The sequence below is a fragment of the Eucyclogobius newberryi genome, unplaced genomic scaffold, assembly GCF_026437365.1.
Source record: "Eucyclogobius newberryi isolate DKJ021-1_F unplaced genomic scaffold, fEucNew1.0.hap1 SCAF_2, whole genome shotgun sequence".
NCBI lineage: Eukaryota > Metazoa > Chordata > Actinopteri > Gobiiformes > Gobiidae > Eucyclogobius > Eucyclogobius newberryi.
Window position 1 is genome coordinate 5,347,734 of NW_027315834.1, and position 16,399 is coordinate 5,364,132.

Consider the following 16,399-nt stretch of genomic DNA (forward strand, 5'->3'; position numbering starts at 1 on the left):
CCCCATTGATCCGTGGGGTCTGCAGCAGCTGCCAGCAGGGCGTAGCACTAATGAATATTAAAAGGCCGACATTAATATGCATGGGCCTCCTCACAGTTAGCTACAAGTGACAAGGGCTTTCACTTTGAGGTCAGGAAACTACTCAGGTTAAATTTATCATTTTGGACCAGAGGAAAGTATTCGTGGATGTTTTTTGGATGAGTCCCTTGGTATGGCTCTGATCCAGGATTAGCGCAGCAGCGTGGTGTGGAGGTGGTGGCGAGGTGGGGGCTGAAAGCTGTAAGTGACATTCTAATGTGGTCAAATCCAGCCTCAAATCCCCCATGAGAACTAGTGCATGTCCTGAATCTAATCTGGTTCCAGGTTACAAAAATTGGCCTTTTGCTATTTGGTTGATAATGACAAATTTCAGCTTCTTAGGGCTTGGAATTTACATCCTTACACAAATATACAATAATGTAAAGGATGTTACATTGTGTCAAGCTTTAGTTACAGTGACATAAAGCATTGGAGCTATTTGGTTGCACTGGTTGTCAACATTTTTTAATTTATCTTTTTTATATAAATGTATGCATGCCCGTCACTGCTGAGCTATTATGTCTTTATAGTATGTGACCAGCTGCCTGTCTTGACCAGAACTCCCTGAAAGAAAGAAATGAACCACGTTTTGACTGGCACTGGCCCCAGACCGGTTCACTTTAGAGAGCTTTGGTGTGGTTTCATTTATGGTGGTAAGTAGGTAAATAAATAATTGTCTCATTGGGACCAATCAGTCTAAATAACTAGCCTGGATAGAATCAACTAATTCATTGAATTAAATCTGCATTTCTGTTTACAGTAATATAACAGCTATTTATTGCTTTTCATATTCTTATGATTTGTTTAAGTTTTATTTTTATTTTGATCCTATAGTATATTTAAATAGTTAATGCGTGCCCTTTTTGATTTTGTATATGTTGCTTTATTATTGTTCATTGTTTTATGTTGCACCAAATCACCCAAGCACGTTCCAATGTTGGAGAATTTTGTTCATTGGCAACTGCAATAAACCTTTTCTGATTCTGATTCTGAAGTTCAATTAATTGTCCAATCTAGCAGTTCTGCGACACACCTAACAGGCAACCTCAACCTTATATTATCCTTCACCTTTGAACCTCTGTATAAACATCGTATTGCAATGGCAGTTGCATTCACTGAGTCCTCCAGACACACACAAGAACAAAAAGACTGAACTAACTACATGCGTACCATATGCTCCCACACATCACAGTGACACCCGGCTAGCCTCCCACAGCGCGTTAGCATGCACTCCTCTAACCCACATGTAATCAAGTGAAGCAGTGACTTAGTGAAATTGCATTAGCCACACTTTCCTGGGTTTGATGAGAAACGAGTTTGATCCGGAGATGAAATCCGGACTGGGCTCAGATTTGGGTCGACAGAGAACAAACGTGTGATGAGTTCTTTAACACGTTGAGGTGTCCCTAGAGACCGCCATGTTTCACTATTCAACTGTGAACATGGAAGAGGTAGAGCTGAGAGGAGCACACAGATGAAGAGAGATACAATCCTTTATGATCAACTATTGGTATGATGACCGTTAAAGGATCCACAGCCTGTGTTTCTGAACCTGTGTGGCCTGCACCTAGAGGACAAATAAGTGTTTGTCCTTCTCAGTTTGTGTTCAGGCTCGTTCTCAGCTCGTTCTCCTCCAGAATCCCAGTCTCTCTGAGCTGCAGAGGCTGAACTAGCTCTGATTCATGATTGGTGCAGGAGCTGGGTGTTCCTTTAAGTGTAGGGCTGGAAAATAAAATATTTGACCAGAACCAGGAAGTACGATCACATTAGTCCTGTTCTCAGGTCTCTGCACTGACTCCCTGTGGCTCAGAGAGTAGACTTTAAAGCAGCTTTGCTTGTGTACAAGTCTCTCCATGGCCTAGCACCAAAGTACATCTCAGACCCTGAGGACTTCAGGGACCGGCCTCCTGCTGGTGCCCAGAGTCAGGACTAAACATGGGGAATCTGAGTTTCAGTTTTATGCAGCTAAAATCTGGAGCAGTCTTCCTGAAGATGTGAGACAGGCTTCTAGTCTGGTATGTTTAAATCTCATCTGAAGCTATGTTTAGCTGTGCGTATGACTGAAAGGATTCTATTTGCTTTCTTCTCTTTTGTGTCTTGAACAGTTTTGTGATTTTAATGAATTTTTCCTGTTGTGTGAAGCACTTTGAATTGCCTCATGTACGAATTGTGCTCTACAAATAAACTTGCCTTGCCTTGAAAAAGTCCTGTTCAAATTTTAAATTTTAAAATTGTATTTCTTTATTATTCAGATTCACTACTGTGAGCAATATTATTCAAAATGTTATCATTGTTGACTAGAACATGTTATAATATTGAACAGTAATAGAAACATGTAAGATTTCACTACAAGTGGTAAACCTAGTCTTGTAAAAGTATGTAAAAGTAAATCGCAGACTTAAAATGAACAGCTCCAATAATATCTCTCCATTGTCAATAATGAATGAATCTCCGGTCAGTCCTGGGCTCCTCATTTTGGCTTCATGTCTGATTGGATCCTAATGAGAGCCTTCCATTATTAAAACAAATCTGATAGATAGGGTACCTGCTGCGCCACCAACCCGGAGATCAACTTCACACCTCTGTACTCCAAGATGCTATCAATAAATAATACCATAAATAAATCCAGGTGTAAATTGAGTTAGATCAATTATTTAGACTTGGTGAGGCATAGACTGTTCCTCTGTGGCCCAATTTAAATGAATGCACATCTGTCATTGTGAATATGACAACAATGCAACATGAATATTAAATAGCGTGGTTTTCTTCTGAGACTAGAATCCAGACAGGTTCAAGATTGTGGCTAATTGTGTCATGAACGTATAAAAGTCAAGCCTACTTCAGTCAACAAGTTTCAACTCTTTAAACAATGAACGTGGGAAACAAGGCAACCCATTAAAGAGGCTTCAAAATAGAAAAAAAGTTTAAATAGGTGGAGTGCTAAAGACGCGGTGGCAGAGTGGTTAGAACCTCAGCCTCACAGCAAGCAGATCTCAGGTTTGATTCCTGGAAGAGGTGGGGAGCTTCCCAGTGTCTTGATATTACTCGATTTCGATAGGAATGTATGTTTGATACTTGATAACAATTACGATACCACAATGTTCTATAATAAAATGCTCTATAATAATGTTATCTATCAATGCTTTATTTATGTTACCATGTGATTTCATACTAGCTCCGATCATTCCAAAACTGTTCAGAAAAGGTCAAATAATTTCCAATTTATGGGATTTTTGTCAGCATACTATCAATATTGGTTTTGGTATGTTTACATACTTTTGACAACCCTAGTGTCTTTCCTACCACTAAAAACAAACATTTTTGGGACCAAATCTCCCCTGAAGGTTCCAAATCTTAATGGGACAAACTTGGGTTAGCGTTAGAATAAATTAACGTACCGAAATTATTATTAGTGAACTCGATATTTGAATTGAACAGGGTTACTTCAAACTTTATATAGACAGGAATAGGTTTCCCACTCAATAACAATTTTTATACCATAAGATGTTATGTGGTATTAAACTAGTTCTGATAAAGCTAAAGATCATTCTAGAACTCTTCAGGAAAGGTCCAACTTCGTCCCATTAATACGAGCTTTTCAGTATCGATATTTGTTCAAATGTGTATCTAGTTTCTACACTCGTTTTTGTATCGATTAGTATCAAATTTGCAATGCTTGTTTTGGGACAAGGACGCCGCTTAAGTTTACAAATCTCAGTGGGGGAAACTTGGGCTAGGGTTAAATAAATAGTAGTAGAAGTTGAGAATAAATAAACATAACTATCATCAGTGAAATCAATATTTGAATTGAACTTGTTAGATTCATATCTGAAAACACAGAAATGCACGAGCCACTCCTCCATAGAGCCGGCAGGCACGTGTTTATGTTTTAAGCAGCATCTGAGACAAGCCAACAGTCCAAACACTCGTTTTCCTCTGGCATGTCCTCCTCACACCCTCTGCACACAGACTCCCTTTTCCACCATTTGTTCATCCCTCCATCTCCTCCAATCAGCAGGACTGAGATTAAAAGTAAACACAGAGGAGACAGTCAAAGCCGCCGATAATGACGAGACCAATGCTGATTAAAATTAGCCCCAGGTTGAGAAAATACACCGCGCGCCTTCCCGCTGATTAAATGTCTGTTCTGTGTAAACTATTGCCACTTGGTTGTGTTCTCCTTCTGTTGTCCTTTGCCTCCTCGTCTCCTACATCAGTGGCCTGAATGATAATGACACATTTAAGCCCCAAAAATCAACACTTTTAAACAGAGTTTACACGGGACTATACTTGTTTATACAATAAAATGTAATACTCAAGACAAAATAATAGTTTCTTAAAGAGACTATACATAATTGTTTCCATGTAATAAAGTGCATGGCAAGATTGTTAATCATGTGCAATACTATAACATAATGAGAATTATATCTGATAATTTTCACTGAAGACAATTCAGTCCATATGCTAAACTGTACAAAACCATAATCATCAACATTTTTTTGTCTTGATTTTTTTATTGCATGCATCTTTTATTACATCTCATCTTAAAACCCATCTTGCCCCATTACAGATACATTGTAAAAGCAGCTAAAAAAGGAGCTGTAAGGGTTAAAATGAGATTGCAGTGTGCCGTCTGTGGCCAATGAATAGAGCATTTATCCTCTGCAAAGCAAGAACTGCGCTGTTAGCGGGCTAATTTCTGTTAGCTTTGCTGTGATTCTCTGAGAGATGTGAAAAGTGTGAAAAACTCATCACGGTGAATAATTACGATGTTCAGATTCCGTTAATCAATTAAATTGAACTATTTTAAATATTTCACGTTTCACCGGGTACAGCACCATTCGGATTACCAGATTAATGTATATCATGCACAGTCAAATAAACAAATACATTAGATGAATGAATAATAAATTAATAAACAAACTGCTGCAACTGGAGTATAAGCCATTGGGACTAAGACTAAGTGTCTTACCCAAGGACATAACAATTATATTTTTACTAAAGATTTCTTCTACTAAAATAAAATGCCGAACCAACTGTCCAACACTAAGTTTCCGATTATTCCTATACAAAAGAGAAATATTAATGAGCTGAATCCATGTTTTGAAATTCACAAAGTAGTAGACCCATGTGCTGTGTAGTGGCCTCGATATGCAGAAGCACTCGGTGTTTGCTTTAGTGCCGAACACAAATAAAGCTTTCCTCGGTAATAGCCTGTCAGGTAGCTTGAGTTTTATCTACACTCCGGTTATGTCACTGCTGGAACAAAGCAATTCAGGGTTGGCTCAGCGCAAGGAGTCTCTTATTCTCCGGTGACAACACAAGTGCTCCAGTCCTCCAGGAATCCTAAGCTTACACAGTGTCATTCCCTTACAACACGCTGTATGTGTCACTTTTTGTCATATTTACAGACATTTGTATAGGGTGGACAGGAGCATGAAGTCTATTGTAAACTGTCAATATCTGATCATTCAAAAAGAGAATGTGAGAATGTCCAGAGTGCTTTTTCACGGTCGATGCAATGCGATGCAATATGGTTAGAATCCAGAGAAAGGCATTTTGGGCCAATAAGCAGGCTTGATTATATTCCTTAGTAGCTCCGGAGTATAAGTCACATTTTTGGGGGAAATTTATTTGATAAAATCCAAGGGCAAGAACAGACATTTCATCTTGAAATGCAATTTAAAACAACAGATTAGAGAACATGGTGAATAGGTGTACGTATGCTAACTAAACACCTTCAGCTACATGACGCACAGACAACGAACTGTTATAAGTGTCTGGTATGTTAACGTAACATATTAACAGTTATTCAGATAACTATAGCATAAAGAACATGCTAACAAGTTTACCAAAGCATCAGTATTACCCCAAATCACTAAATCCATTGAATTCTTCTTCCTCTGTGTCTCTTCTAAACAACCCTGCAAACTCAGGCGGTAGAGGAAGTGCAGATTCTTCTTCTGCATCGCTTAGAGCCTGGAGTGCCCTGGAGTGCCCTATAGTGCCCTCGTGTGAAATGCGGTTGCCAGTGTGAAAATAACAAATAATCACAGATAAGTCGCTCCAGAGTATACGTCGCACCCCGGCCAAAACTATGTAAAAAGGTGCGACGTATAATCTGGAAAATACGGTACTCTAGGGCTAGTTTTCTGTGAAACCACTGGAATTAATAAAGTGTGTTTCACTCTCAGCAAATGTCAAAGCTTTTATAAACTGTCCTTTAGTCCTACAAATCATAACGCCTTCATCAATCAACAGTTACATCCTGGTTTAAGTGAAGTGGATGCACCGACCAACCGATCACACATCGAATGGAAGTAACATGACGTCCAGGAACTTTCACCTCAAAAATCCGCCACATAAAAAGCACATGTAATTTTAGGGTGAACATGTGGCTATCAACATCTGCCAGTTGGACCTTGATATCTCGTCCACTGCAGCTTGAATTTCCTCTGCTAGGTATTTTTTTTTCCATTTGCACCTTTGCAGTTTCCCCTTCTCTGCACAGAGCACAGTGACAGGGAACAGCACTTTTGGTCAAACTGAGAAATCACACTTCCTCCCGCTAGGCACATGAGAGACGTGCTAGTTTACACCAGGGGAAGATGCAGGGTCATTTACTGTTACGTTTACTTTGGTTTTATAAATATGTTTGATTGCCTTTATAATATTGCTTGATTGTTGAGTACCATTATGGTCTACTCCAGAGGTTCTCCAACGTACCACCTATGAAAATATTATCAATATATATCAACTATAAACTAAAGTTTCTCCACAAGGGCTAAACCATGTCTAAAAATGGGACTAAACACTTGTCTAAACCAGGGGTCAAAGCGAATGAAAGTCAGAAGTATTATTTCAATGCAAATAATGAAACATACTGATTAATAAAAGGAATTTTAAAAACATAGGTAAACTGTTGACTGCCATTAAAACGTGTAAAGTTGTGCTTGCCGATGGTACAGTGAATAAGGGCGCTGCACATGTGTGGTTGTTTAAACTGTATCCATGTGCTTGTGAAGGTGAAATGAGTGGGATGAATAAAGATACAGTGCATAACTCAATCCATCATTCAGTTGTTGGCTTTTATGTGTACTTAACTAATATTATTTAAAAAGATGGTCAAAAGGGTGTTCTAAAGGTGCTCTGCAAGGATCAGCCCATTATATGGATACACAAAAGAAATACTTTTTTCTTTTTTCTGTGTATCCATATTAACTAATATGATTTTGAGTCAACAATGCTCCTGCTTTAATAATTTAATAATTTACCAAATCTAGTAAAACAGCTTTTTCCTCAACGCTCAAAGAAGGCATTAGGTGTAATGGAAACTGTGAGCTGATTGCAATGGAGCAGCCTGGTCATTTTGATTTCCAGACATGTGAATAACTATGAGCCAATCTATATTGAATATCAAAAGGAAAGCAGGAAATGTGTTGAAATTGATTCTGCTCCGGTTTGATTAAGAACACTACGCAAATGTGAAATAGGGGTCGGAGGTGCGGCGGAGTTGTGAAGGGGAGAAAATGGAAGTCTTGAGTTGCGACGCATGTTTACATGAAAATAGCTTGGTTTTTGTTGAAGGTGTTCACAGTGACTGAGGGGCTTTGCTGTCACATCAAACCGCCCCCAGGCAAAGCAATATCAGGCAGGACACAAAGCCGGAGCACAAACACAGAGTAAAATCAAATCCGAATGGTCTGCAAATGCATTAAGTGTGTGTTGGTCCGCTGCATTGGTTATTGAGCCGTATTCACACTTCACGTCCCAGATGACCACGAGTGCCCAACAACAGCCAATATAAAGCACAAGATGTAAAAAGTCTGGAGGCAGCAGGGAGACACGAAGAGATACGAGACCACAGTAACACGTCCATAGCTGGAAAATTGTTACTTTCATCATTTATTCATGGGAAATGAGATTGAATCTGGATGTGGCTTTTGGATTGTAAAATAGTGCGATATAAGGAAACAGATATATACAAGCGCTGTAAAAAAAAATAACATGACATCAAAAGAAGAAGCAGGCCATACTGGGAAAGGTTTATATTTTATTTGGGAACAAAAGTGGTAACTCTTTATAATAACTAACATTTTAGTATGAGCATAAGTATGAACAAAGACGAAACGTCTTGTTTTACAAAAAATGTGTCCAGATACAAAATGGTATTTATGTATTTATTTATTTATTTATTTATATCTTTATTATTTTTCCCCTCCATCCCTTGTTGGGTAATGGGAAGTTTTGTCTATGGGAGTTTTTGTTCATAAGAGATCTTCTACTGAGAGTGTTTTTCAAACTTCCTATAAGTGATCTGTTCTTTTCTTCTGTATCTGCCTCTGTATCTTCCTGCGTTGCACCAATGAAATTTCCCCATGTGGGACAATAAAGGAATATCTTATCTTATCTTATAAATACAACACAATATTTTTCAACGATGGACACTCCTGAACGAGGGATTACACCATCTTAAATGACTTTTATTTATTGACCTTAAAATACCTCTCTTTTAGCCATTCTGACTTGTTTTGTTTTATTTATTAATCCAAGAGCACCTAAAACATTTCGAACTATGTATAATTGATTTAAATACATTTTGGGTGTATCTGTCATTAACGTATTGGTTTATTTGACAAGGACTGGGTTATTTGACAGGACTTTAATGGTGTTTTTGACAGACATACATGAAACACATGATGTAAACACGTCAGATTAGCCATTCATCTGTTGTCGTGCATTCGCTCTCATTCATACAAATGCTTTTTAATGGTAGGGGAAACCGCAGTACATGGAGGAAACCTACAGACACGGGGAGAACAAGCAAACTCCACACAGAAAGGTCTTGAACCACCTGGGAATCAATCTCATGTGGTTCCGCTGAGCTACCGTGGCCACAATATCATGAGTTCAAATCCAGCTCTTACACTTTACAGTCTCATCCGCATTCCATGCTGCTCTGTCATGTCTTAAAAAATCCTAAAAATTATAATAAAATCATTTGGCTTGAAATAAGATTAAATATACTGAAACAAGTCAAAAACATTTTTTAATAAGTAAAACAATCTAGGTCCATCAAGCAAAGGCCCCCCTAACTAATCTAGAAATACATTTTTATTATTATTTAGTCTACAGTATATGCACATAGGGTTTGTGTTTTTGAGAGGCAACTGATGTCTGGGTCAAAATAGGGGAGTGCTGAATTTATCCTTTCTCAATGGAGGTTGCATTTGGGCCTTTGATTACGTCTTTATTTGAAGCTTGAAATTAATTAAAGCTTGCAAGACGTGCTTGGTTGGAGAGAGCAGGCAATTAAGCTCTGTTGTATAGATGTATACGTACAAGCTGAAGTGCCTATGCTTCTGTACAGGCCCACGCAAATATTTATAATTATATACTAAACAGACGGGTCTTTGAGTACACATGTAACAAAAGATTCATTGCTATTACAGCATATAATTATTTGATCACAATGTAGGGTTTAAAGTTATGGTTAAGGTTCACTTTATTGTCCTCTGCATTTGACCCAAACTTCAATGCAACTGGTGCAATCTGTCAGGAGCAGTCCGGGGACCCATCTCCAGAACTTTGTGCTAGGCTTGGTCAGGACTACCGTGGCTAAGGGATTTATCCTCATCCACTGGGAGAAACATGCAAACTTTGTACAGAAAGGCCAGGATGGCCCAGGAGTCTAATCCACAACCTTCTAGCTGTGAGGTGAGAGTGATCTGCCACCAATCAGGTGGGAAATCTATAGGTGTTTTTGCACATAACAGTACTAAGGTCCTTTTAATCCGATAGCTGAAAGTGGGTCTAACCGGCTTTAAAATTTGCATTTGTAAAGTGTAGAACATTTAAACATTTAATGAAGCGTGGTTAGGAAAACATCATCTTACTTCTTGTGAACAGACATTTAATTAACATTAAACCTTTTGGCCAAGACTTTAGTGTTGTTTTCTTTGAAGTTTTCTATGAAGTTCTGGAGATTTATTTTAGTTATTCAGAATGTTACTTACTATATACAAAATAAGAATTGTATTTATAGAGCTTCTGCGTTTAAGTTATTTCATTTGAGTCTAAGTTTGAGAGTTAATGAAACATATTTCCCACTACGTTTTATGTTGTATACTGTATGTACTTGTCTTACCAATGGGTTCCTGGTCAAACTAGGAAGTACCCACCCCAGAGCAGGAGCTGAAAAAAGTCCCCAAAATATGGACCCAGTCCCTAGTTCCTACTCTGAACATACATGCATCAAATGGGAACTGGAACTAAAAAAAATATATCTGCAACTGAAAAAGGTTCCTACAGTGCTGAAGCTTTTCTGGTGGAGGTCCACCACCTGCTCGTCCCCATGGATATATTGCAGCTTTGCCGGGAATATTTCATAGTACGGGAATTAACTTATCTGTCTTGCTTTTACACATATGCAAGTGTTTTTATTGCCAAACAAAAATACCTGCATTCTAACTGTGAGCTGGTGACATCTTCTTGTCTCAAAGGAAATACATTCATATCATACTGTGGAACAGAAGGCAAAGCAATAACATCTATGGAGACAAGCAAGTGGCAGACCAAAATATCCATCTCAACCAGCACAAATATATTTATTCACAAGGCAAGGCAAATTTATTTGAACAGCACAATTTGTAAACAAGACAATTCAAAGTGCCTCACACAACAGGAAAAATGCACTAAACTTTGCTAGTAAGACATAACATAGAATGAATGTAAAAACTGTACCACAACCATTATCAAATGCAGTGGTGCCATGAGTCTACTAGCACACAAACCACATCTAAACTGAGACTAAACGCAAAACTGAACTAGGTCAGGACCAAACCAAATCTAATTCAGGGATCAAACTAAGCCCAAACCAGAACAAGTGGGAATAGACCACCACGATGGAATTAATAATAAAGTTTCTAAAGTCATCTCCAGAGTTGCGGCACTATTATTTAGCACATTCATGCGCAGTCAGTGTTTAAAATGAACAATCAAAACTTCCTTGTCCAAGTCCATGGTGGTCCAAGCTTATGCTCACGTCTTAATAACATTATTGACTCAAAGTGGTTCGCTCAAGAAAAATAGTGTTTTCAGAGTTTTCAGACTGTAGAGAAGACTAGGAGACACACATGACTAGGCTTTAAGTGTAGTAATCCCATAGCAACAAGAACTCATCAAGCCAATCTCAAACGCCTCTGCCTCCAGCTCGACTCAAGTTTAATTTAAAGAGAAAAGTCCCCCTCCTCCCCGGCTCAATACATTTTTTTCTAATTTCTTCCCCGAGAAATTTCTTAATGGCTTCATCGTCGAACCCTGATGAAAACAATGACTTCCTAACCTCCCTTTCTGCGTCTCCTCTCCCTTCGACCGTCTCCGTGCTCCCTTCATCACAGTGGACTTAGTTATTTCACTTTCTAAATGATTTTTTTTTTTTTTTTTTTTACTCCTTCAATCTCGACCGCCATTCAAGGGGCCTTGGCCAGGGCTGGAGTGGCCGCGGAGACGCATTGTGACAGGTGAAATGAAAACTAAAAGAAATCTCATTTCGTATAAATGCCGGGAGGCATTCAGACAGTCAATTCATCCTTTTTTTTTCTCTCTTCTTTTGAGCCACTGACAGATTGTAGAAGGGGGTGCAGTTATTTAATGATCATTTCACGCTTTCCCTACTTAATCAATGATTTCTTGCTAGGGGGATTTCAGTACACTTTACCTCTTCAATAAAATGAAAAAAAAAAGTGAATTAAAAAAAAATATTTGGGGATATATGGTTTATCCCTCTTACAATAATCGGATCATCATTTTGCAATCAATGAGAAACGTGCATTTTTAGGTTTAGGTTTAAGTGCCACAATAAAGTGAACAGACTAGCAATGTTTCGACTGGCCCTGATCATGGAGGAATGTTTTGCTTATAAATAAAACCTAAATCATATCTGAATTATAATTTTTAATCATACGGCCAAGCGCAGCAATTTACACACAAAAAAATTGTTATTACCGGTACAAGTTTCTGGTACAGTGAAACGTGGATAAAGCAACCAGAAACTACTAACGGTTTATTGTCAGCAATTTCTGCAAATTTCTCACATTTCTGTGCCTCTGCGCCATTTCTAACATCTCCTTATTTAATGCACTGGGTTTGGATAACGTTGGAGGCATTTTGCATGGGAAATGTCCGTTTGTACCGTGCGTAGTTAAACAGCAGTTGATAATGTGCTTTTCATAATGGAAAAAACATAACAAAATGTCTGCTGAATCTCCTCTCAAGTGTGTCCGTTCATTGCTATTGATCCTTCCCCATACTTGGGGGTGGTAATTATAACCACAGTTTCCCTGGGACACAACGAGAGGGACGTGGCTACAGTATCACATCCCTGTCCACTTAAAGAGCACATATTATACAAAATGTACTTCTTTGAGCTTTTACCGATGGTATGACATTATTCCCTTATCAGAAAACACACCTGGATATGTATTAAACTTCATTCATGCTTGTTTGATGAATCTTGTTCAGTAAATAATCTCAAAAAACAATTGCCCAATTGTGTGACATCATCTGTAGAGCGCAGAGATCTTCCACTCTTAGTTTTTACGTACATACATCATTAAAAGACTATAAAAGTATTTCCTCCATCAAATCATGATCATTACAACGGCGTGCCTGCATTACCATGTCAAAGGAAGACTGCTTTGTTAATCTCCCCTATGTGCAATTCCCTCTGCAGCCAGTAAATGGAGCGCTAACTCAAGCCTTAATGTGGGAAAGCCTGACTAAACACAATAGTTCTAACTTTCTCAGAAAGCAGAGGTACTAAAGCGCATCTTTAAAGAACAATAACAATACAAATGATAGATAATATATATTATTTCAAAATAAATTGCGTGCAAGATGTCCAGGGGACATGGCACTAGTTCTTTTTGAAGATTATTCCACAAATAAAATGTAAGAAAAAAGCGTCAGATAGACAGCGCTGGCGGGCAGTGCTGATTGAAACCTGAAGGTCACGGGCCTGAGATGCAGACAGCAGCAGAAGACAGAACAGCTAACACTCAAGGTCTGATGTGACTGCTTCTCAAGGCCTCTCCCTGTAGACGGACTCTGCAAAGTCACCCTGCTCTCAAAAAACTTGTCAATCTATTTTTCTATGGCAGTTTTTTTCCTCTTTACACCAGCCTTTTTTTTTTTTTTTTTTTTTTTTTCTATGCAACTTCTTGAACTGCGATTTTCCTTTCCAACCTTACCTCTCCAGCACTTATTGTCATACTTCTTTTCTGTCATTTTACTCCATCCTATATGTGGCACTATACATGTCCTCACCATATCTGGTACCTCTTTGAACAGTGCTAGCATCAAGGATGTCAAGATAATTCAGTTAATCACTTGTGATTATGCAGGTCATGATATAATCACTAAGAACTAAGAACTAAAAAATAATAATGAATAATGAATAATTGTTTTGAGGCTGAGAGGGGAGAGGACCTATTAACAGGATTCTTTGAACAAGCGTGAATAAATCTAAAAACAAATCCAGGTATGTTTTTGATGAGATAACCATGTTACACATGGTTAAAAGCTGAAGAAACTCAATTTAGCATAATGTGTGTCCTTTAAATGTCAAGTGCTTTTTCCTCTGGCTGTTTATGTCACATTAACTTGACTTTGCTATTCAGAAGATTTTGTATCATAAAATGGTGACATAAGAGAGGGTAATTCATATAATTCATGTTTTAAATCAATGTTTAAACAGTTTTCTTTCCCATATATTGTGTATCGACATAGGTAAGATTTTTTTAACCTCTGCACTACTATCTGTAATTTTCAACTTTATATTTTTATACTTTATTCTATTACATGTTTCCCACCCCTTCAAAGAAATAATTCAAAAAGATATGGACCTGATTTCACTGTTTGGTCAAATTGTCAATCATTATGAATAATTGTAATAATGTGCTGTTTTTCCTCACAATAAACACAAGGCGTTGACACCGTGAGAGCTGCAGTCTTTTTCACTGGTGTGAACTTTGGGGCTTGTCATCCTCCACAGTTATTGTCTCACCGGGCTAGCACCACTTACACCCTGCGGCTGCTCGGGAGTTCTGAAACTCACCTTGTAACTCTCCGCTCTTGCTGTAGAGTTCTCGACGCTGCTCTCTCAAGTAGGCACTCATACTGATGGCATGGGAAGAGGATTCAAACCTGCAAAATACAGACACCACAAGACATGGAAAACTGCAAGGTTCATTCTATGTAGATTTTTAGATAACATAGTCCTTTTCTGTTATTACAATCTGCACTTTACATGTAATAAAATACTTAAAAGAATTTCCCCATAGATGTGAATAAAAGTAATTCTGAATTTATGAAGTTATTGATTTGACTTGAATGTTTAACAATATATGTCAATGTATTTGTCCAGGAGTAGCCCATGGTATTAACAGTCCATAGTTTAACATAATACTATCTATACCAAAAAAAAGTTACAGGTCTGTGGAGAGGAAAGTTTTTCTATTTTTATTTTATGTTATCAATGAAACACCAATAAAAAGTGGGGTGCACCTATACAGTATTTGAATGTATCTTTTAAACTTTTACAATAATTTAAAGAGATGTAGTCTACAAATAATGACAATAGTATTTGTTTGTGTTTGTTGACAAGGTCCTTGCCCTGTGAGAAGAATCAATATCAATCATATATCAAACAATGTAATTTCAGGGATTAATCATTTATTTTACTGTCATCAAAGGTTCCTACAATAGAAGCATGTCCAGATTTGAGTGGACAATGTGTTGAGTGTTCCTGTTTCCTGCACTAATGGTAAATATGTGTTTCTGGTATCAAACGTGGGCGAAGGAGATAGAACGGTGCTGAACAAGTCACAAGTGATGAATGTACAGCAAGCTAACAAGCCAACAGACAACAGCAACAGAAATTGCTTTAAAATAATAAAGAAGACTTTCTTACTTGAAAAGAGACTGCTTGGCCCGCTGTGGTTTCTTCTTAGAGAAAAAAGCAGCGAACTCACTGCCAGTGCTGGCGTAGGAGAGCTGGGCTGAGGGCTCCGAACTGCTGCGGCTGTTCTTCACATCCAAATACTCCATTAGCAACACCTGCATGACACACAGAGGGTAATTCAACTTCATTGTGAGATGAAAGACTTTGGACTACATTTCACATCTTACGACTGAATAGAAGCAAAGGCCAAAAGCCCACTGGTTTGACTTCACACAGAGTCAGCTAATGGAAGCTCACACCGAAGCTGGTGAGCACCTTGTTCTGTGTTCAAATTTTGAATAAAGCCAAATCACTTGAGCAAATCTAAAAGATGATTTTGTTCCAGGTTCATTGTGGTGAATTGAACAGATAATTAAACCATACACACAGTATAATAGTGAAAACCTTTCTTTGTCTCTTTTTGTCTACTGAGCAATATACAATTATACATATCATACAATGTTACGCTGGATGCCAACCGTGACTAAGCATGAAATTAACAATGTGGGTGAGGATTCGTCCCAGCGACAACAGCACGTTGTCTGCCCACTCAGGTTGGAAGGTAAATATACAGCAAACCCAATGCACAGTGAGCCAAGCACCAGGCGAGAGGCCGATTAGTCTCACTCAAATGCTTTGTACTGCAGAATGATCGCCCGAAGTGTGTACCAAAATCGAGGGTTTGTCTCCCCTATAACACTCACTAATGTTTTGTCAAGTAATCCACGTCCTGTGCACACACAATTTGTAGTCCAAAAATTTAACATTATCATTGTGCACAGGCAAAGGCCTTGCATAGAGCATTCATCAGCTGCTGACTAAAGAAATATGTAAACATTAGTATGGCGTAAAGGGCCAATGGGCGGAGTCAAGGTTCACCCCTTTACATGGTAAATGGTCAGATGTACTAGGCAAAACTGACAGAAAACCATTCACCACTCACAAGGAAACTCCACTGATTGACCATAACAATGTAATTAAATTAATATATTTATGTAACAGGTCCCTCTGAGTTCAAATGTATTTCAGGCCGGACAAAGAGCATTTACAAAATAATTTGTTTCACAATGTAATACTTTATTATGATTATCTTTGGCTGTTTTCTGACATAATATTAAAATAGCCCCCCACACAACCCTTTAATGTCCACTATATAAAAAGAACATCTCCATTTCCCTATAATCTGTCTGTATGATCCATGGTAAAAATCCATCAATGTCCCATCATGCTTCATAAAAATCTTATCAACTTCTAACAATAGCTGAACACGTACATGGAGACGGCGGCCGGACAAAGTTAACTTGCTCCACTCCATCATTC

At 38.2% G+C, this 16,399-nt stretch overlaps 1 protein-coding gene across 1 annotated transcript in view; it reads right to left on the minus strand.

The window, feature by feature from the left end:
* Positions 1 to 16,399, minus strand: part of exoc4 (exocyst complex component 4) — a 217,828-nt gene that overhangs the window by 147,585 nt on the left and 53,844 nt on the right. Inside the window, exons 9-10 of the mRNA XM_072453575.1 lie at positions 15,050 to 15,195; positions 14,195 to 14,283 (exon numbers count right to left, since the gene is read on the minus strand). Of these exons, the coding sequence (XP_072309676.1) occupies positions 14,195 to 14,283; positions 15,050 to 15,195 (235 nt within the window). The remainder of the gene's footprint in view (positions 1 to 14,194; positions 14,284 to 15,049; positions 15,196 to 16,399) is intronic.